We start from the raw sequence: 23,144 nt of genomic DNA on the forward strand, positions 1-23,144 counted from the left end.
TCTGCGGAAGGCACCTTATGAGTCATGAGCAATTTGTGAGCATCATGAGTCAGGTGACTGGGGTATATCTGCATTTCACAGACTTCATTTTATTTGACCTCAACTTGAGACAACATGTGTTCAACTCCAGAAGTTATCAGCCCTGCAGAGGTGTACTTGATTAAACCAAACACATTTCAGTAAAGACGTTCTTCATTTTGATCAGCATAACGAATGAGTACACCATCTGATTGTTCTTATCCCCGTCCTCAACTGGGCATGAATCGGGCCAACTTCGGGCTAGAATCATGCCAACATCGGGATATTGAACCAGACTGAGTGTCTGGGCTAACTGTTCCACCACCTACCTCAGTGGTTCTCAAAGTGGGGGGAGCAGAGGCATGCCAGGGGGGGCGCGAGGGACCAGGAGGAAAAAATGGTTATAACATTTTAAAAAAAGATTAAAAAATAAATAAAATCATAATTTGAAAAATTGATTCGAAAATAATATGATGCAGTACAGTACTATTACGTCTGTGTTTCATTAAAGCTCGGCTCTGTGTGTGTGGAACGAGCCATTTTGTGTGCGCGAGGAGAGAGAGAGAGAGAGAGAGAGAGAGGAGAGAGAGAGAGAGAGGGAGAGAGAGAGAGAGAGAGAGAGAGGAGAGAGAGAGGAAGAGAGAGGAGAGAGAGAGAGAGGAGAGAGAGAGAGAGAGAGGAGAGAGAGAGGAGAGAGAGATGAGAGAGGAGAGAGAGAGAGAGAGCGCGCCGGCCCTTCCCACTGGCGAACTAGGCGGTCGCCTAGGGCGCCAGATCTGGAGGGGCGCTGCGCCTTAATAATAAAAAAGTTTTTTTGTTTAAAAAAAAAAAAAAGTTTTATTCTGCCTAATTTTATGCCCTTGATGTAATACGTTTACATTAATAATTGAATAAAGTAAACACCCTTTGCACCCCGGGCCGGCGGCAACATTTACAATTTGCCCTGTACGATGGGCGCTGTAACTGTAAGTGATGAAAGGGGGGGATGGTCGCTTATCTGGCACCCACGAGCCGCGACTCACAGCCAAAGTGACGCGGCAGCTCCAGCTGAAAGTGTCAGAGATTGCAACGATGCAACAGCAAGAGGCAAACAATTAGCATTATGAAAAGGTCCAAGCCTTCAGGGGCAACGGGAAGGAAACGGAAAAAAGAACAGGAGGAATCGAAAGTCAAAGACAGAGGTACGTCGGCTTGTGTGAAAAAGAAAAAAGTCAGTATGTACTGTACCGTTAGACATTTGATTTTAAGCTAGCTAGCTAGCTAAGGAGGTAGCCTGCCCATGATACAGCTTTGATGCCATGCTAGCCGCGAGCCTCTGATACAGAATGATAAATACAAATGATTTAAAGTTTTTATTTATGTGTTATTATTCTTATATAATCTTTTTGTAAATAATATACTACTTTTCTATTGTGATAGCTGTAAATTGATCCTCCAATAGTGTTTAATTTGTCAGATAGTTTATTTTCACGGTCAACTTGTGTGTAGGCCTATATATATATATATATATATATATATATATATATATTTATTTTTCTGTTTATTTTCTATTATATTTTAGAATTTGTTTATGTTCTGCTCTTTTTAATGTCTAATCATTGTGCAATGCTTTGTTTTATATGCTTCTGTAACGAAATAATGTGAATATTAGCCAGAAGAAAGCTATCTGGATAACTGCTCCTTTGTATAAAGTGAGGCTGACCAACCAATATGGGCATGTGTTATTATTTACATTACATGTCATTTGTTAGACGCTTTTATCCAAAGCGACTTACATACATTCAGTACTGTGGACAATCCCCACAGGAGCAATTTGGGGTGAAGTGTCTTGCCCAGGGACACAACGACATGCTGACTGCAGTGGGACTCGAACTTGCTACCCCCTGATTCAAAGTCCAGACCTAACTTTTATATAGGCCAGTTGTGAACTTGCATACAGCTGAGGCAGATTGCAGCAGTTATTTTGGCCTGACTGTATATACATGTTTTTGCTTGTAATGTGCTAATATCTACCCTATAATTTTCCAGCTGCACTTGAGAAATACTTCAAAAAGCCCCCAGTTGCTGGAGAAGGAACATCTGATCTCCCATGTACATCACACTCTGAAGAATGTAAGTGTTGCCAAACATTTATGGTCTCTGTGTAATCGTTAATACACTACTTTTTGTCATTATTATTATTGTTATTATTATGATAAATAATGAAAACTGAAGCATGAATAACTTCTTTGCATGTTTGGATTGCCTGCCTGCAGGTGAAGGAATAACGAGCACAGTATGTGAGTCCACCATTGCAGCCCCCTCAGATCCTGCTGACTGCCCAGGCCCATCTGAGTCCACCATTGCAGTCCCCTCAGATCCTGCTGACTGCCCAGGCCCATCTGAGTCCAACATTGCAGTCCCCTCAGATCCTGCTGACTGGCCAGCACTGAGTGATACAGTGAGAAAAGCCATGTGAACATCACATTGAAATCATGGTCTGATACCAGATGGGAGAGTCGGATCAACAGCATAGAGGCTGTAAGGTATCAGGCTGCAGAAGTCAGAGATGCACTTCTAGAGGTGAGGGATAAAGCTACAGATGGAGTTGTAAAAATTGAGGCACAATCTTTGGCTGAAGAGGTTGGATCATACCGCTTTGCAATATGCACTGTGGTATGGTATGACACCCTGACCAACATCAAAAATGTCAGCAAAATGTTGCAATCAGTGTCAATGCAGCTGGATATTGCTGTTGACCTCCTGAGAAAAACAGAAGTTTCTTTGGTCAGCTACAGAAGCAATGGATTTGCTTCTGCCCAAGCATCTGCCAAAATACATCTGTGGCCAAATGAATGTGGAAGCTGTTCTCAAGCAGAAGAGGCTGAGAACAACCAAGAGACAGTTCTCCTATGAGTCCCCGGAGGAGCAAGTGAGTGATGCACTAAAGAAACTCGAAGTTTCTTTTTTCAATATGGTGGTGGATGTTTCCATTGCATCACTGCAGGAGAGATTCAAGGCCTTAGGTGAAGTAGAGGAAAGGTTTGGGGTGCTACTCAACTTCCCTGACCTGCCAAAGGAAGATCTGACAAAGCAGTGTGAAACACTCAGCAACACCCTGAGCTGGGGTGGACAGTCAGACCTGGATAAGAGGGAACTTGCACTGGAGATGCAGAATTTCCCAGCTTTGCCAAAAGCCAACATGACCACCCTGGAACTTCTGACTTTCCTACAGGAGAAGAAAATGAACGAAGTGTATCCAAATATGTGGGTAGCCCTCAGGATCGCTGTCACTATTCCAGTGACAGTTGCTGCTGGGGAGAGGAGCTTCTCAAAATTGAAGCTCATTAAAACATACCTGAGGTCGTCAATGGCTCAAGAACGCCTCAATGGATTAGCTTTAATAAGCATCAATCGCAAGGTTTCGGGGCAAATATCATTTGACGATACAATAAATGAATTTGCAGCAAGGAAGTCCAGACGTGTCCGACTTTAAGGATGTGGACTAATTAAAGGACACAATAACATAGCAGAGACGTGTTGTTCTGATTGCCTGTTTCATTTGATTCATAGTGTGTGTAATGTTGTTCATTATCTTAATTTATTTGCAATAACCTCAGTTGTAAGAGCTCCGTTGGCTATATTTGTGTCCACGTTTGCACTTTCTTTTCTTAAAGTTTTAAGAGAAGCTACTTTTGTTTGAGTGATTTTCATTTAATAACTACAATATTAATAATAAGGATAAAATAAATAAATATTTTACATTTAACATGTCTAGGGCCGGCCCTGGGCATGGCCGTATCCACCGGACCTCGGTAATTTTTTTCGAGCTGTGTATATAACTAAACTTGTGAAATAATTGCACTAAACGGGGTTCTTTGTAGTACTTCCATTTACTGACGATGGGGGCGCTGCATAAGTACATAGCCTCGGTTAAAGCAAACAGAAGAAGACGACATGTATCAACACACCACCGCAGACCGGACTTGTACCGGAGCAGCGAAGGAGTGATGAGGTATCTAGAGATCTGAGTCTAGCGGGCTGCTTGTGTTTCTGCTCATCAGGACATCATATGAGCAGCAGATCCTGTGTGAACGCTCTACGTTAGTCAGTGGACGTCCGACAACATGCACACTAACTTATATTGCAGCTTTAGGCTATACTTTGGTTTAAATTGCGTGAATAAACTAGTTAGAGAGCTGAAGTTAATTACATTCATCCAATGTCAGAAGGATGACCTTTTAACACACGTTGTAATGCTTTTCTTTCATTTCAATTTGAGTAAAACATTGGAGATATAACATTGTGTTGTTTTCTTTTTACACTGACTCAGATATAATGAAAATACTACGTCAGTCGAAGCTCAGCTTTGGTAAGGAAGAGACAGGACAGACAGAGAGAAAGAGAGAGAGAGAAAGTGATGGAAGTCAGGGAGGAACTGCAGGTTGCACACTGCACACAAAAATAATGTAGGCTTAATAACCCCATCTATCCATCTATAACAATAGTCTTCATTTACAATATAGACAATAGGCATAATTGTAAAACAACATACATCTATTGCAGTTATGATGTCAAAATAACATACAATTGTATAAAACACAATTTGCTTACATCTTTGTTCTCTTTTGAGAATCAAACAAAACAGATTTTAAAAAAAAGAATGCAAACAAACAAGTGAAATGAACTAAATGTCTGAATTGCTTTTAATTCACTGGCAGGAGCAACAAGTGAACAACGAGGGAGAGGTTGAACAAAGAGAAAGAGTAGAGGACAGAGAGAGTAATGAACAGGAAGAAGACAGAGAGACTAAAGAAGATGGAAGAGAGGGGGCAGGTTATGGAAAGGAGAGAGACATGGAAAATGAATGTTGACAATGTTTTGTGATCATTTTAGCCTCTTCTGCGTGTCCAGATCATTAATAGTAATCAACTGATTCTTATGCATTACACTTTCAAAAATAATTGATGCTGACATTGTCAGCCCACTGACATGGTTTGAAATCAATATATTATCCAATGTGTGACCCTCCACAGGACTTAAAAAGCACCTAAGTAGATCATGAAAATCCCAAAAATCTCGGGGGGGGGTATCCCCCGAACCCCCCTAACATATTTGGACCTCGGTATTTAGGAAATCCTGGATACGGCCCTGGGTACCGGAGATCGTTGTTGTTAGCTTCTGGTGCTAGCGAGCTACGCTAACGGATATAAGGAGTTTTTCTAACAACAAAGTGGAGGAGAGTCCTCTCCTGTCAGACTTAGAGGCTCAGTGAACTAACGGCCCGTCCACACAGCAGCGTGCGTTGACGCTTGGAGGTGGGCGTATCTGAAGCTTGGGGATTTTTTGCGAGCAACGCGACCAACAACCAATCACATGAATCTCCCGCCCCCGACATACAAAGCAATAGCAATGTTAAAACGAAGTAAACAGGATATACAATCCCCAAACAGGCGAAAACCTACCAGTTTCACCCACTGTCTCTGCCACCTCCCTTCATGCCTCGCTCCTCCGGTTTGTATCCCGGTAGATGAACAGAGACTGATCATACAGCACCGGGTGATTCACTACCGCTATAATGAATTTTCCCTCAATTTTTTGGAATATGAGGAAATGACCTGCGTAGTCTCTCCCAGCATACACGCGGTTTGATTGGCTAGCACTTGTACTGGCAGATTTGCATAAACAGGATTTCATTGGCTGACGCTTCTGCCGAGGCGCCAAAAGTTGAACATTGCTCAACTTTTGAAGCGAGCAACGCCAGCAACGCTCCACGTCGCTTCCCAAATTGCAGTTCGGCTAAAAGTGACGTCACCCCATTCAAAGTGAATGGGCAGAAGCGTTGGAAGCTTCAACCCACGCCGCTGTGTGGACGGGCCGTAAAGGACTCTCTGAGTGTTATCTCAGTGGGTCTCAAACGTTTTGGTCACCATTAATGTAAACAATTATTTCCGAGGCACACATTTATATGATCATTATAGTTTAAAAAAAATAAGAGAATAAATGAAAAACAGCTATGAAATACTATATGACAGTAAAACAAGAATAAAGTTTAAAAGGGGAGTGATTTGTAAAATATCTATAAAGAAATAGAACATCTGCTTCCAGTTGTGTTTCATATGGGTGTTGAGAGGTATCTAGATCTCTTCATTTTTCTCTCAAAGTGCACCAGATTAATGCTTCAAGATTGAAAAAAATATATCTTCCCGGGGGAGCTTACCCCCGGATCCCCCTATGTTATGTCCACACACCACCTAGGAAAATAGCACTTTAGCCGTGAGCTGATTATCGAGCCTTCATTGTAACAGTCGCGGGTACACTGTGTATTTGTGTGGGGAGTGTTGCAGTAGAAAATTAAACTGTAGCGACCGGTACATTAATGGGAAACCCTAAATGTTTGAGCACCCTCTATGAAACGTCAAGCTACCCCACAGCACCCCCAAAATAAATCTCTGGCGCCGCCATTGAGCCTGACTATTTGTGTTGGGGGGGCCCTTTTTTTCTCCAAAGGGGGGGCCTGACAGAAAAAGTTTGAGAACCACTGACCTACCTGAACGTTTCATCCACAGAGGACAGTTTACAGCATGCCAGTCACTTGTGGTAGGACGGACCTAATTGTTGTTTTGCAATCAAAACACTCCGGAAAACCGGAAGTCGTGAACATCTGTTGTCAAAATAAAGGCTTAGAGCCAACCTGAATGGTGCGTGTGGAAAGAAACATGAGACAGTTGAGTCGGTTGCCACCTGAATTTGAGACAGAGAGAAGGAATAGACAGGGCTGGCTTGGTTTAGTGAAATTGCACCAAAACTATTCCAGAGTGCCAGAGTACCAGTTTACCTAAATGTAAAAACACCTTGCTGGTGTAAACTGAAAACAGGTTACAAGAAAAATTGCTATACATAGGTCCTAGCATGAACAAAATCCGAAGCAGGAGCTCACATTTAAATACAACTAGAATTTGTGTGCAACAGTCAGCATCAGCATGAACAAGCACCTTATATATTTATACATATATACAGTCTACACAATATGGGCGGAAAAAGAAAGTGTCAACAGAGTTACAGTTCCAACCTAAGCTGTGTTCCAACGTAGGAGCTGTTTATATGATGTTTACATAAGGTGTTTGCTTGTGTAAAGCAGTGACGTGCGGTGAGGTTCATGGCTGGTGAGGCACTGACTCTTTCAGAGTCAGATTTACAAATATCATATTTTGACCATAATCGACATATTCGGTTATTTTCAAAAGCTTTTTTAGTCTGATGCTTCGATTCATTTTAAACAGACCGTTCAACAAAAGGATACCCAAAATCGAAATATTGGATTGTTCTTTCTTAGTATGATCCCATTTTCATTACAATTGGGGTCTTACCTTGACTTGAAGATGAAGTCCATGCTTTCCTTCTGGACAACAATCTCTATTACTTTTTTGTAAAAGTCCTCCTTATCTTCCTCTAGTTTCAAAAGTCTAGTTTGTTGTTCGCGTCGCGTCTACCGCCATGGTCTACCCCGTCCCTGCGTAGAATAACAGTAGCAACAAGAACCTGTGGGCTCACTTGCGCCCCCTTCAGTGCGGCAGAGGTTATGGCTGCCTCCCCTGGTGCTTTTTTCATTGCCGTTGTATGATGAGACCAGCGAGCCTAAATATCATATATACGTGAAATAAGTTATTTAGAGACTATGGATGGCGAGGATAAATGTAATAAAGGGATCTACAAACATTACATTGGTGACATACAGTGAGATGGTGCAGGCATGCGCTTAGGGCCCGCTTTCCAGCCAGTTTATGTGGGGTGACGCATTTTGAGGTGAGGCAGATCTCATCTGTGCCTCACCTCACCACACAGTAACTGGCTTGAGCGCGCTCACAAAATAAGTGCCCGCGTTAAATTAGTGCCCGCGCTCCAGCCAGTTACTGTGGGCTTACGTGAGGCAGAGCTCGTCCCTGCCTCACTTCTCATCGCTACCCGTAGTTGTAGCGGAGGAGCTCTGAAAATTTGCTGATTTTGACTATAAAAAGCGATTGGAATCATACATAAATCACATTTACAAGTTACAACACAGATCAGTGGAGACATTTTATTATTATTACTATTTAGTTTTTCTTTAGTTGTTTTTCCGTTACATTGGAGTATGACAGGTGAGGCTCTGCCTCCCCTGACTGCACGTCGCTCGCTGGTGTAAAGTATATAGTATTGAAAGTATCCGATGGTCTACACATATTATTGGTGTTCTCCTGAGCAATACGGCAAACTCCCAAGCACTCAGGATGAGATTTATTAACAGGAACATTTTCACGTACAAGGGGATTTGCCTTAGTGTTTTGATATAGAAAGAAACAAAGACAAATGAATGAAAAGTTAAGAACATAAATAGCAAATAAAAAAACAATACAATTATGAAAAAGATAATGTAAAAGAATAGCAAACCTATCGGACCTGTAGACATATTGTTAGTATGTATAGCCAACAGTCATAATCTTGGATTAGGAAAACAACATCTTTAAATTATTTAATATTTTATTCAAATAATTTTTTTCAATGGATTTTATTTTGAAGCAGCCCTCCGGAAACCCTGTATCTTATCGCGTTCGCATGACTGCTGCTATGGAAACGGTAGTGGGCGGAGCTTGCTGGTGCCACTGGACTCCGGGTTTGATGCGGAGATGAAGTCCTCAGTGACCAGAAGACAGTAGTCAACCCGACACGCTACTTTAGCGCACAACTTTTAGTGTCCGCTGCTCTTCCAGCCTGCTGTCATACCCGGCGAAAACACTAGACATTTTGCTCTACTTTCAGTCATTTTTTGCCTTTTTATCTGGGCCAGGCTAGACGTGTCGTGCGGTATCCCCAATACCTTTCGTGGATTTCCCCACCCGCAGCCCAAATACGGTGGTGCTTTGACGGGAAAAAACCTACTTTGGTGGATTGTTTCCTTACCATGAAGAGGACATGTGGAAGAAGGTACGAACCGACTGAAGAGGAGTATTTCTGCGCCTAACACAGATGCAGTGAAGGTGCCCTGGTTGCGGTTCAGCCTGCTCGGTCATCGTGCATTTTTGGGAGAAGTCGTGTGGAGCACACAAAGCTTTTTAAAGCCGAGGACACAACAAGTTTGGACCATGCACCCGCTGTGCTGACAGAAGACTGAGCTGAAACACTGACGCTTGTTTCTAACTGTTGTTTTCACCACAACACAAAGTTGGACAATCCACAGAAGTTTTCAGGCTGTCCGCTTGCTATTTGCAGAGCTGTACACGGGGAAAACGTGCTTTATACTCACATTAGTCTGAAACCGCTCTTAGCCAAAGTGTATTTTTACTGCAGTGATTTGACCACCGTGTGAGAGGCTCCTGAACTGAGGTCCACTTTAAATGCGGACTGGTTTGCGGTCGGTGAGAGCACCGCCGAGCTGCCAGTGCCGCTTGATTTTTAATCCAAGGCTAAACAGAAGTCGCTTATTGTTTTACTACTTAGCACCAACACTATGGAGCTGACATACACGAGTATTGTCCTGCTGGGGTGCTTCTTCCTGGACTGGTTTCTCCTGGCTTCTGCAGAGGAAGGTGAGTCTCCAGTTTCTCTTTTTAAATGCTGCCTGGACTTGTTTTCTGTGGTTACATGGCTGAGAGACATGTCCAATTGGTATTACATCCTGAACCTCACTTTAATGGAGTGCAGGAAAACCACAAAAATGTACAGTAGTGTATTCCATGCAAGGGTACGCAGGAACATTACCTAAATCTCAGGGGGGTAATCATAGACATATCATGGCAGGATGTGGCTGCAACCTCACTGATTAAAAGTACCTAATTTTACAGGCATAGTTAATCCCAATAGTAATGTCATCATGCAAGTGTTTATGATTGTTTTCCATGTATTCTTCTTCTGGATGTTGGCTTGTTTTTTTGAGTTTCTTCCACCCTGTTGCCAACAAATTGCTGCTATCTTCGGGAATTGGATTGTTAGACGTATAGTCACTATTAGATTTCCCTTTAGAGTCATCAAAGGATTACACACTCACCCTTAATGAATACAACATTCAGTGCATTTGGCTTGATGTGATTGTCTGTGGTTTGATGTAGAGATCTATGTGACACATTTAGCTTTTAGAAAAAAAACAAAAAACATCAGACACTTTGTATCAAATACACAATCTAGATCCTGATTTAATGTGTATTATTTTCTGGCAGCAGGCTTGACATTCACAGGTAATTTGTCCCGGATCAGCTTTGTGATCCCTGAAGGGGGAAAATAAAACAGTCTGAAATTAGCTGTCATAATGTTAAAGAAAATGCTGCTTTTACAGGCAAATAGCTCGACATCATCAGCATAACAACAAGGCCGGTGTCTGGATGATTGGCTTAATGCAGCGGGGGAAGAATGAGTCCCAGTGACAAGTATCAACTAGAAGGCCTGGGTGTTTATTTTATTTGAATCTACTGTCACATCTTTTGCTTTTCGCAACATTAATGGGAACATGTCAGTACTGGAGTGAACTAATTTTGCGTAGTTAAGAATACTGCTGACAGAGACAACTTTCTGTAAATCCAGTGACAGAAAATGGCCTTTGGAAATAATAGGCCATTGTTTTACTGTGGATCAAAGGACCACAATTGGGTTTCTTGAAGAGCTGTTGAACAGTAGGCTTTGCAAAAGCACCTTACTGCTGTGTAGGCCTGATGCTATTGTGTTCCTGTTAAGTCTACTCTATTCTCCATCATGCTATTCTTGGTCCCCACTGTTTGAGGCTTACCCACAGTTGCTAAAGGTGATATTGTAGGACTTTTTTTTGTTGTGATCATTATCCCTCAGTTGTTAGCACCTCATTGTAAAAAAAAAAGAAGGGAATTAACACATACACTTATTTTGACTCACATTGATAGAAAAGCCATTTCTCTGGCTACTGTCCAACTTGTAGGTATTCTGTGACTAGAAAAATTAATTCCCCAAGAAAACATTGGGCTCTTTAACAATGAGACTATTCCCCCAGTATGTTCATACCAATCAATAGTTGCTGTAAACAGGAACACCATGAACATGCATGGTTTCACATACTCTGTGGCAGGAACGTGAATCTGTCAACTGCTCCTGGCTTGAGTCTGAACGTCATGTATCCGCTGGTACTAAATGCCTCTTCTTTGAGGGTGTTGGGGATGTTAAGTTACCGCAGCTACTGAGAGTCTGAATTCTTGCGGGAAGAACCTTGTTGACTCTGTATTTCAAGAGAGAAGTTTGGGATTTTCCCAGACTTTAAACATTTAGTCTAACTTCTCAGGGAGCCAGGGATCAGACCATTAAAGGAACTGAAGCTTCTTCTTCATCTGGGGCTGCAGGATCCACAGCAGGGGCCCTACATCTGACCCAGCTCTGAGTTTATCTCCTTGGGACAAAAGAGATGCTTAGCCTTAGATTTAAGTGTGTGAAGCAAACAAATTAGCCGGTTTTTGGTGGCCGAATCATCAAACATGTCCCCTTTCTTTAGAATCAAGAGAAACCTCAGTTAAGATGGCTCCCATTCCGTTTTTTCTGAAGATGCTTGCTCCAAACCTGTGCAGCACACGCTCCATGTCGAGGACAGACATGTAGACGGGGGCTGAGGGGGTCGTATACGGTTTCGGAGACAGACTCCAGAACATCAGTGTGAACAAGATGTCTGGTTTCCATGTCTTGAGTAATGGCCCGCTCCACTGCCAGCACGCTCCGGATCATCCTCTCCCTTATTCTCCACCTAGTAGGGAATTCAGTAATGAGCTGATGGGAGGGTAGATGAAGCTTACAGCTACCAAATCTCTCCTCCTTTCCCAACTAAAGGATAACTGACTCACTTACACACACCACTTGCTCGTTCAGCCCTTGGATCTCTTATCCTTCTGTCTCCGTGAAGATTAAAACACAGACCTCCTTGATCAGATAATTACTTTGGCTGGAAATTAATAACAGGCTTTGGGTGGAAATTAGAAATGAGGATGCACACACGTCTTCGCCGCACACACAGGAAAAACAAACACTTTTTCGCCCCGGAATTAGAAAATGTAGACCTATCATGAACCAATGCTTTAATCTGGAAAAAGGCATACGCTTTTATCCAGTATTAAATCCCACTCATATAGTCCAATTGCGATTTTGAAAACACATTTTCTGACATTACAGATGTAAGCTATAAATGTTTCTTATCCTCCCACACGCAGGCTCAACCTGTAAAATACCCATTTTGTTTTCCTTCCGGCCCCTCGTTATTCCTAGCACATCCAGTTTTGCTCTCTTACCGATGGCACAATGCAGTCAGTGACAAAAGCACTGCAGTCTTTACCTGCTCAGTCCAGAGCCTAAATGATATTAACATAATTTTCTGTAGTGATGCTAAACTTGTTGGCTCTCATCTAAACTTAGAGGACAATTTTCCACCCTGGTGGGCGACGTACTCTCTCCTCTCCTGTCTAATGTCCACCACCCAAAGACATTTTATAAAAGCTAGTGCTACTGAATAACCTGTGTGATCATCTGAAGTCAAACAGCTTTGTAGACAGACACTCCTAACATATATGTTTAGATTTTTATCCGAATGTAGCCCAAATGTCCACCTTGAATACATATACCCTGAAAGTGATAATTATAATTAATGTACATTTTCATCCACTTCTGTATATCAAATAATAGATGACTGCATCAAAATAAACACTTATCATTGCGAGAAAATTATTTTTGAAACAAGACGCAGCAAAACACAGAATGTTGCATCATCAGTCTAAGCTTAGACAACAGAAACAGGTTTTAGGAAGCTTACAGTCTCCTAATGGCTCCAAAACCGATCTGATGTTTTCGTCTGCCGCCATTTCCGTATAACTTCGATTCAGCTGAAGCTTCTGTGACGAATAAGTCAAACATTTTCTATATGTCATGATTCAATATGTAAGTCTGTTTCCATTGCAGTTGGTTGCATTCTGTTTTTATTGAAACACCAATTCCAACATCTCAAACAAGCATACAAACTTTTCTGGCAATATTTCGATTTTCTTTATATCCCGTATTCCACTCTGTATTTTTCTTAGTGGAAATTGCTAAAAAGCACGTAAATTGAAATGCACCTTGTCTACATGTGTTTGATTCAACATGACTCATCAGTTGTATTGGATAAGTATCTTGATGTATGAGTGTCTGCTGAACATCGCTGTCATGTAAAGGCGCTGTCTCTTTAGCTAAATTGATTGTTTTTGGCCTGGAGGCTTGTACTGAGTGCTGTTTTTACAGCGTTGTAAATTCATCTTTCTATATATTGGAAATCTCCTGCTACTGCAATATGTTACTGCAGCTGTTACCTCCCTCCATTTACAAATCATCTTTTCAAATAGCATGCAACAAGAGAGTGCAGCTGCCAGTGTGATTTGTTTAGCAGAACCCTGACTCGTTGATAGGGTGAAAAACACAGAGCACTTTTTAGCCTCTGATGACGGATAGAGGGGTGTCGTACTGTCTGAGGCAAAGTTTTACACACAGTAGGGGTTTGTCCCATTTCACCTTCTCCCAATCCGAAGCAAACCTAAAAAAAAAGAATTGACATTTACATATTTTGTTCTGCTGCCTTCGTCCTGAGCTCTAAGCTCACTCAGTAGATCTGCCAGCGGCCAAGTGGGAGTAATGAGATAACGGAGTAATACATTCACACTTCCATTAGAGTTGCATGCTTTAAAACATATTATAAATTAAAAACAATATCTCCATACATATTTGATGCGGAGAAAGAATCATAAAGAATCATAAAAGCAGATGAATTTCCCTTCTGCAATGTCAGTGGGTTGACAATGCACATTTCCCCACTAGCACAGGCTCACCGACATTTTCGTCAAGTGCTGGTGATTGGTCGGGTGGAAGCAGTGAGGAAAGCCAATCTGCAAAAAAGACTGCAACACTCACAGTATAGCATGCTTGTTTACGTGGAATTTAAACATTGAAGGCTCATATTTACGTAACCGCTCTTATGTGGAAGGAAAGATCGACATCAACCCACTAAAAACAAAAATAATCTTGCACTTCCTTCACAATCTGTTTATTCTTTCGCCTCCTAAGCCCTCCGTGACATAACTAGCATGATGAATAGCATAATGCTTCTCAATCTAACTTAAAACTCAAATGCAGAAAGGATGTTTTTATCTGAGAGGCCTTCCGTGAGCCTCAATCCCTTCTTTCAGAGACATGTAGCCTTTTCTTTTGCTACTCTTTCCACGTCCTCTGTCTCCTTGATGTTTGACTGGTGCTATGCTGTTTTCTCTTGCTGACTGTCTCCCCTGCCGTGGAAATGTGGACCGTTTCCCAGAAATCCTTTTAAACGGAACCGATTTTTATAAGAAAGGGATTTGCATTTAAAGCAACCTCCCCCCTCTCTGAAAGCCTGTAGCCCATCATCCTCAGTACCTCAATCCCATGATTAGCTTCCTCAAGAGTTAAACAGGCATCCAAGTGCCACAAGTACCCTCAGTCCGTGTCTTTTTTCCCCTCACCCCCCCTCTATCGCTGTGAAGGATGCATATGGCACCCGGGAATTGCAGGTGGATGATATTTTAGCTCGGTGAGAGGATTCAACCCGAGCCCATACATCCATGTCAGGCTTTCACTTTGGAGAGCCAGTCTGTCCTCCACCCACACGCTCCTCTCTGAGAGTGGGACACAATGGGGACAGGCTACAGCAGAGAGGGAATGAGGCCACAGCCTATCAGCCATAAGCACCAAGGAGAATGGCACTTTCAGAGGGATGGGGGCTCTCTTTGAAGTGAGTCAAGGAGAGATGGGGAGACCGGCGTGAGTCGACGAAATAGAATGAGCAAGTGCCGAGAGAGCAAGGAGGGTGCAAGTATGTGCACGCCTGCACACTGCATAATGAGAACAGTATGTATAGTGCCTATTTGCATTCAGTAATCAGACACACCTGGGGCCAGATATGCAAGATTTATGCGATGGGATGAATATGGGATTATAAAAAAGGGATTAAAAAGGCGTTTAATTAGGAGACAACAAATGAGAAGGAGCTATTTATCGCCGGTCCATCTTTCTCATTTATCTCGCACGCCAATCACAGAGGAACACTGGGCATTGTGCGGCAAAACATCTTTAGTGAAGCGCCATTGTTGTCTTGTGCCGGTTTTTGCCGTTACATTCAAAAATAGAATGAAATCTTCAAGGGGAGTAAAAGCAACACGGGGCCCAGTGACGAACCGTCAGAGGCTGGATGTGCAAGAATTGATTAGAAAAAAAGCAACCTTAATGTAAAATAAATCTCCGTTTGAAGCATGCGACATCAGTGGGCTTGATTCGATTTTTTGCGTCTGGGACATTTTCATCCCTGCATCACAGGTTGACCTACATCTGGTGTTTGATATGCCCGTTTTAAGTTCAAATTCAATTCACTTGGTTTCGACATCAACCGCAAGACCCTCGTGACTATTTTGCTTCCACCTTTATTCTGAATGTCTCCCAGGGCCTGCTTTCATATACCAGAGGCAGAGACATTCCTGTGCGCTAGCTGCCCTCCTACTGCCTGCACACAGCTCAGAGCTTTAAGGGGAGTCATGCTCCAAATAGGAGTGGGTCAGTTCACATAAAGAAGCATTAAACACCTTTTATTTGGCAGCTTGGTATCTTTATATATAAGTGGTGTTGCTCACACAATCTTCTTTCTGTCATGTTTTACCATTTCTTCAATGATTACTGATTGCTTTCTCTGCTCGACTCCATCCAATCATTTGAAGTACAGTCTTTGTATAGTTGACTTCGGTCAATCTCTCAGAGACTGGACTAAAGTGTGGTTTTGAAATTCAGTGTCAGTGTGACCTACTGAATTCCCCTCCTTGCTTAAAACATAATGTAGCTTGCGGATGGAGGAAAATGATGCTCTATCACTGCTGTAGAGATGAATTCCTCTTTATTTGATATATATATTGGTCACACAAACACCCAGTCGCAGGATATGGAGGAGCTATGCACAGACTGATGAAGAGAATTAGCTCTCAGTGCGCCTGTTCATGTTTGAATATGTAAAAGCGCGTCAGAACACAAGTGCAAATTCTCGATGAGATTCTGTTTTCTTGTATCTCTACTTAGATGTGTCAATCTTTAGATGGTTTATTTAGCTGGAGTCTGCACTGTTAGCTTCAAGCTGTCCACCACCCACTGCAGATTAGTCACTGAACGCTGTGTGTGTGCGTTTTCTGCTGAAAGATTTCCTTTCCCCCCCCCATTTGTATTATAGATTCTGCTTCAGTAAAGGCTTTGATAACACTGTTATAAGTACAGCAGTAGATATTTTTGGGGCTCATTGAGAGTTGTTAAATGTGTCGCAGTGATAGAGCTGTGTGGGTATTTCATCAAGCCGGTATTGAAATAAGATAGTTCACCTATCATATATAAGTTAATAAAATGTCTAGCTTTTCTGCTCTAATGGGAGTCAATTTTACTGCTGCAACTCTATACCATATAATTCCAGCCCTGTATGTAAACACACTACTACGTATTGGAACTGATCCCAGTCCTTTCTGTTCATGATGAAGTGACACAAGACGTGCTAATAATTTATCTTTACGTGTCGTTTTCTAACTGGCAAACTATTTGGTGTGATGATTGGAAGACACAGTAAACACGGGGGTGGCAGAGTTCCCCGCTGCTAGGAAGATCATCCCAGATTTCACCGCTGCGTGTTTCAGAAGTGTCCGCCCTGCAGGGGTGCCAGTCTTTGACTCCCCCTGACCTCAGGCCCCCTCAGTGGACCGGAGAAAATAGGACGATGAATATATTCCTGAAGGATTGAGAAAGTGTTAGAAAACAAGCACATAACCTGCACTTTGTCATGGTGCTTGTGCTGCGGTGACACGGTTCTGCTCTCCGGCTTCACACACCATCAGCTTCCTTCAAGACTTCTTTAGAAGGGATGCAACTTGAGGCTAGTTGGTTTGTAGAGTGAGGGCAGGGCAGAGTGCAGCGAGATGATGTATGATAGCTCCCAGGCATGGAGCAGCGAAGAGTCTGAAGAAAGCTCTCAGACCTGCGTTTTGTTCAAGAGGGCAAACAAAACATATCGACAGCTTTCTATGTACGTTTTCTATCTTAGTTCGATGGTATTTCCCTTCCACTTAATATGTATTTCACTGAATGAGTTGCCTGATTTAGAGATATTTTTTAATTAGATGTATTTTAGTTTTGAGTTGCCTTATTTTCTCCTCAACTCTGTCAGCCTTTGACGGCATCTAAGAAAGTAAAGCATTTTACCAAAAGCATCAGCACAGAAATCCTCTTTTGAAATACTGAAAGTAGGGCTGCTCAATTAATCGTATTTGAATCGCAATTACGATTTTGGCTTGCAACGATTACGAAAACAACGTAATCGAAATAAAAATTATACTTAAAGTTCAGGGTAATCAACTGTTAAAAATATACTGTTAATTTTTTTTTCAATAAATGGATGTTTTCAAAGTATTTCATAATCGTGATATCAATTATTGACCCAAATAATCGAGATTATGATTTTTGCCATAATCGAGCAGTCCTAACTGAAAGGCTACAATGTGTCTGTCCAATAAAGCACTTGCCTATCCATCTTGTAAAATCAATGTTTCTCTAAAGAAATAATCCGTTTTTCAAGCTCATATGTTTTTATAATGATATATTCCCTTAGACTCAGACTCCAGCAGATGCATTTCTTTGTAGCTACATAATGATGAATATAGTGTCTGGTACTCCAATGTGACCCACTTTTCTCCTCCTACGGAGCTACGGCGGCAGGTAAGAGAACTAGATGCATTAACACAAAAACATGTTGAATAAGGATTAAGGATAAGCAAAAGGATTGTTATAATTATCTAAAGAAAAATATATATATGGAGGGCAGAGGAAAATAATTGTTTTAAAAGACAGAAGAATGTACGGAGCCCCCCTGGTGACATTGGTGAGAAAAATATTAATACGTGGCCACGTATTAATAATGCGTGGCCACGAATTAGTTATTACGTTCTCACACATTAGTAATTCGTGGGAACACAATCATTATTACGCAATAACTAAATCCAGATAGTCTATAGAAACTGATGACTGAGTGACAACAAGTCGAGTAAAGTTGGAACGATATTGGCAGATTCAGATTTCACGGATCAATAACTCATGAACAAAACGTTGTTCAGACACAAATGACGTCTCCTAAGTACCGTGGTAAGGTTGACAACGAACTACAATCACATTTTGATCAAAAAAAGCCAATACGTGCTGTCCTCCAAACTGGAGACATTACATTGGTCTCTATCTGCAGCCGGAGAAGAAATGAGTGCTCAGGGACCGTCTGCAAAGTGCAACTCCGAAAAAAGAGAATACAATAATATTCAATCACTTCACTATTATACAGTATATTTGCAGACGGTCCCTGAGCACTCGTTTCTTCTCCGGCTGCAGATAGAGACCAATGTAATGTCTCCAGTTTGGAGGACAGCACGTATTGGCTTGATGATCCATGCTTCGCGATAATAGCCGTAGCCTACGGTACAGAGTTTAGCTAGTGTTGTCTATGGTTGTCACTCAGTCATCAGTTTCTATAGACTATCTGGATTTAGTTATTGCGTAATAATTATTGTGTTCCCACGAATTACTAATGCGTGGGAACGTAATAACTAATTCGTGGCCACGCATTATTAATACGTGGCCACGTAGGCCTATTAATATTTTTCTCACCAATGTCACCAGGGGGGCTCCGCAAGAATGAGACATGTAGGAGAGAGAATTTTAAAAGATACAACAAGTCGTGGATAGATATGCTACAATTAGTCGACGAATAAATCAGTAAATAACAGAAAACACCTCGTGGTTTCGGCCTCCCAAATTTGAGGATATAATCGCACACAATAGTAAATAAGATTGTGTTTAGGCTTCTTGGTCTGCATTATTTCCTGTGTAGGCTACTATATTTTGATATCCTTTATTTAAAGACGGCATATCTTGGGGAAAAGCAGAGGTCTTAAAAAGTGCGGTATACCCTGCTTAAAAATACACTGAGTTGATCAAAAGTCTTTTAAACTTTCCCTTTGTAATTCATTCCTCCTCCCCCTCCTTATAGGATTCTGTATCAGGAAGCCACCAGGGAGTTGGTGTAGCCTGCAACAATGTTCTCAAGAAGCCTTTCACTTTTTCACAGAGTCGGGTTATTTTTTAAGGGAGATTGAGAAAGTGGTGCCCGTAATTGGAAGTAGCGGGAGGTGAATTCACTCAGTGGCAGATCGATATTCCAAAGTAGCTGAAATGTGCTGTCAAGCAAGGCAAATGAATCAATCGCGCTGTATGAGATATCCACCGAATGATGTGTTTAAGGCTCGGAGTTCTTAGAGGCGTCTACTTAGAACTGAATGATTAACAATTTAACAGGAATACGTTTTTGTCCTTCTTCCTGTTGTTAAATAAATAGTCAAATATATTGCTTTCACTTCTTCTTGCCAATATTCGTTAGTTCCTGCTGAGCAGATGTCCAACAGAAAACACTTTCTATAATTACACGCTCATCTATTTTCAACCAGTCATAGATGTCACCTCCCTGAATATAATGTTCATTTTTCATCCGCTGCAGTCTCTTTGGGAGTATCTGTGGCCTCTGAGATATGTTGTGGATTTTGTTTGTCCGAGGGAGGGAAGCAGTCCAAGATGCACACAATGTTCAGCAGCTGACACTGTGGGTCAAACCTCATTACTCCTAGGCAGTGATATAAAAAGCCACAGCACCAAGTCTTTGTCTCATATGCTCTTAACCTTCGTACCTCATTTTGTGCAAGGGTAAAAACTTTTAATACCAGGGTGTTTAAAGTAAATATTCGATTTGAACTTGTGCCACTTCAATAATGCGACCGTTTTCCCCTCCACTTTACCGCATTTAATCAAAAGGGAATGGCAATGAATCGTGGATGTACCTTTGGGTACTTGCCTGCTTTAATCAACATTTGTTTTGTGTTCCAACACCGGAGAGAAGCTTGTTTTGAAATCCTTACCTCTGTTGTGATTCACAGATGTATTCATATTTAACACTGAGCTACAATTATAAAAGGTGATTAGCCGAGGGATCAGAACATATGTTCGGCTTGAAAACGACTAACTCAAAAGAGTCTCAGTGCTGTAGTGAATTAATTATGAAGAGCTCTGCGACGGATTGGGGAAATCTGTGTCCAGTGAGTCTGTGATGAGTTGTGCTTAATCCTGAGTGCTTTGGGTCAGTCGGTTTCAGTCTCAGCAGCGTCACATCTTTGATTATTTCTGTCCAAATTGAAACTCCCTCCCTAACTGGGTCACATCCTGTCCTGGGACAGAGACCAACCACAAAACGTATTGATATACGTCCCTTCAGACAAGAAAGAAAACAGTGTCAAACATTAACACCTTTTCTTCGTCTCACTCTCACTCCTTTCATCTCACGTACTTCATGACAAGCAGTTAAAGTCGCTGAGCTCATCAGCAGGTCAGCAGGAGGCTTTTGTTATGCAGGAAACAAGGGGTTAAACAGTGTGCATGGGAGTGATGTGCTTATTGGCGGCCGTCCCCCAACCAGAACAGGAGACGGGAAGGGGACAGGAACTACAGGAAGCCGAGGTCTAATCTCAGTAGACACAACTCTGTCAAAGACACACAAACGGAGCATAAGTTGTTATGTTCACGTGCAAACACCAAACCAACGCTGAAAAGATCGTGCTATTTAGTAGATAACCTGAGTGCCAAGGACGTCCGAAATTAGCCTTTTTATAGATTAACCGGCGTTATTCTTTGTTACGTGTGCTCAATAATACCTGGAGGACGATCACTCCTATCATATAATTAATGTGATAATCTTCAGGGAGGAGTGTTTGAATACTCCAACAAACCAAAGAAACACCACTGACTTTTCTAGCAGCTGTAATCGATCAAACTAATGTCAATACAGACAACCTCATTAATGATACCTAAAGTTAGCCATGTGTGAATATTAACATATGTTAATATGAAGAGAAAGGGACCAAAATGAAAGATTTTTATAAGAAATAGTTATTTATTTGTCCCCAAGATGGAGAATCCTGTTTGTGTGATGAATATCAAGTTACCACAAACAGGCAGTTAGCTTAGCATGTAAGAAAGACACTAACAAACCTAAGCTAACGGTCTTTCGATGCTATAATTAGCTAACAGTACAGAAAAGGGAGAAGTATTGATATTCTCATCACTCTTGGCATGAGGCAAATGAGCACAATTCCCAACTTGTTGAACTACTCCTTTAATAAAATGGCGTATAACATGTGAGTATTAAATTGCCCGAGGCATCAGAACATCCAATAAGCATGTCAAATGTGAGGGTATTGACTTTGGAAATGTTCAAGCAGAACATATGAGGTTCTGAGCTTTACCTGGAGGACATTACGTTTCCTCACGTTGTGACATATGAAGCGGCTTCAAGTCCCAAACCTCCAAACAAACGCACGCAGATGCTTTGCTAATCAATTCAGTAATACATTAAAATACTTTACATCCAAATATACCAGGCTAATTTACTGATAAGAAAACAATGTCAGTGTTGTTTAGGTTGAAATAAATAAGCCGAACATGTGGTTCATATAAATGGTTTCTTTGTATAGAAGCGTACAGAAATGCACACCATGTTTTTATCATGGCTTCATGTTAGCTGAGATTGAGTAGATAGCTGTAATATTGGCAAACACACTCGTTTTTTTATACATTTGTAAATCCTTTTAACATATTTTCCCTTTTCACATCCCCCTTTTTCATTATCCCAGTTCTTCCCCTCTGTCTCCATTTCTCTCTGTGTATGAGGGTAATTGGCACTCTGTTTCTTTAATTAAAATGAGGTCTAATTGTAGCCGAAGCAGGGCAAACGTTCATAGGCCTGTAATTTCCCTATCTCACTCCAAAGCCACAGTGAAAGTGTAACAAGGGGCATATAGGGATGGAAATTAACACAGAAGTGTAAAATGGGTTTCAGTGAAAATGGGTCCTGATCTCAAATTGGATGTCGGTTTTCTAGACCCTGAAGACAGCTCTAAAGAAAATAAAGGTGTCATATTTGTCATATAGTCACTCTTTGTAAAAAACACAGGGTCAGGTTTTACATTTCAAAGAAAAACCCTCCATTGTTGTCTGCCTTTCATACAGAAAACGCAATACCTTCCCATGGCGGTGTGTTTCTGACACGGTTAAATGATTTAAATAAAAACTAAACCAGGCTCATTTAAATCTTCGTTAGACATGTCTTTTTTGTGCTTCTACCGTGGTAAAACAAGTCTTACAGTGTCTATAACAAAATTATGTTTCAAATATTCCATAATTGTAAATCCACGGATCAGTCCTAGTCTTCCTGCCAGCGCCAGTATCAGTTCAGACGTGTCCACTGTCTCCTAATGTGGATGACTGTACTGTAATTACTGTACAATTGTTTGTTTTGGGTGTTAAATAAGGTTCATGACGAATTCTCATTGTTCCTTTGGGCAATTTTCCGGCGGTGGGTGGCCGCCGCCGCTGCTGTAAGAATGTAGGGGAAAAGCCAGCTTCCTCCAGCAGGGCTTAAAGTCTGCACCTTCAGCAGGGGAAGGCAAGGCCGTGCACGCACATAATGCACACACATAATGCACACACTCGCCATCTCATCGAAACACTCACACATCCTGCCTCATAAACCCTAATGATAGAGCTGTGATTATCAAGCCTGGGGCGGTGGCGTTCCTCTTCCACTGCTTCAAAACGAAAAAGAAAAAAAATCAGCATATGAAACAGAGGCAGGTGTGCATGTGATAGGTGGAGACAGGGCGGCCTGCGTATTATGAAGGTGTTTCTTTTAATTATGCTGGAGTGAACTCGAGGTAGACTAAATTGTGGGGAAAGCACCGGCCTGAACTTTGTCATCCAATTATCCTCCTCAGCCACCTCTCTCCTTTCTTCCACTTTATCGCCTCCGATTGTTGTTGGAAAGCTGCTGGGCTCCTGTGGATTTTTGAAGTAGTAGAGGGAGAAATGGTATATATGCGTGTGTGTGTGTTTCTTTACGAGGAGTTTGCACACAGAGAGCGTGAAATGAGTAGATTGTAAAATAGAAACGGGTAATAGGTAATTGAGTGAAGAGACATGTATCTCTCGGTGTAATTTCATGACAACCCTGC

At 41.7% G+C, this 23,144-nt stretch overlaps 2 protein-coding genes across 2 annotated transcripts in view; both read left to right on the top strand.

The window, feature by feature from the left end:
• Window positions 1–2,848: 2,848 nt before the first annotated feature.
• Window positions 2,849–3,756, top strand: LOC117536947. Its single transcript, XM_034202056.1, has one exon. The coding sequence runs from the start codon at window positions 2,849–2,851 to the stop codon at window positions 3,491–3,493; it is 645 nt and encodes a 214-aa protein (XP_034057947.1). The 3' UTR covers window positions 3,494–3,756.
• A 4,870-nt stretch (window positions 3,757–8,626) lies between these two features.
• Window positions 8,627–23,144, top strand: part of ephb4a (eph receptor B4a) — a 42,685-nt gene continuing 28,167 nt past the window's right edge. The window contains exon 1 of the mRNA XM_034200569.1: window positions 8,627–9,560. Within this exon, the coding sequence (XP_034056460.1) occupies window positions 9,482–9,560 (79 nt within the window). The 5' untranslated portion in view covers window positions 8,627–9,481. The remainder of the gene's footprint in view (window positions 9,561–23,144) is intronic.

This window comes from Gymnodraco acuticeps, unplaced genomic scaffold, assembly GCF_902827175.1.
Source record: "Gymnodraco acuticeps unplaced genomic scaffold, fGymAcu1.1, whole genome shotgun sequence".
NCBI classification, from domain to species: Eukaryota; Metazoa; Chordata; class Actinopteri; order Perciformes; family Bathydraconidae; genus Gymnodraco; species Gymnodraco acuticeps.

Excerpts from the sequence above, each read along its gene's own strand:
- LOC117536947 (XM_034202056.1), top strand. The coding sequence starts at position 2,849 with ATGAATGTGGAAGCTGTTCTCAAGCAGAAGAGGCTGAGAACAACCAAG.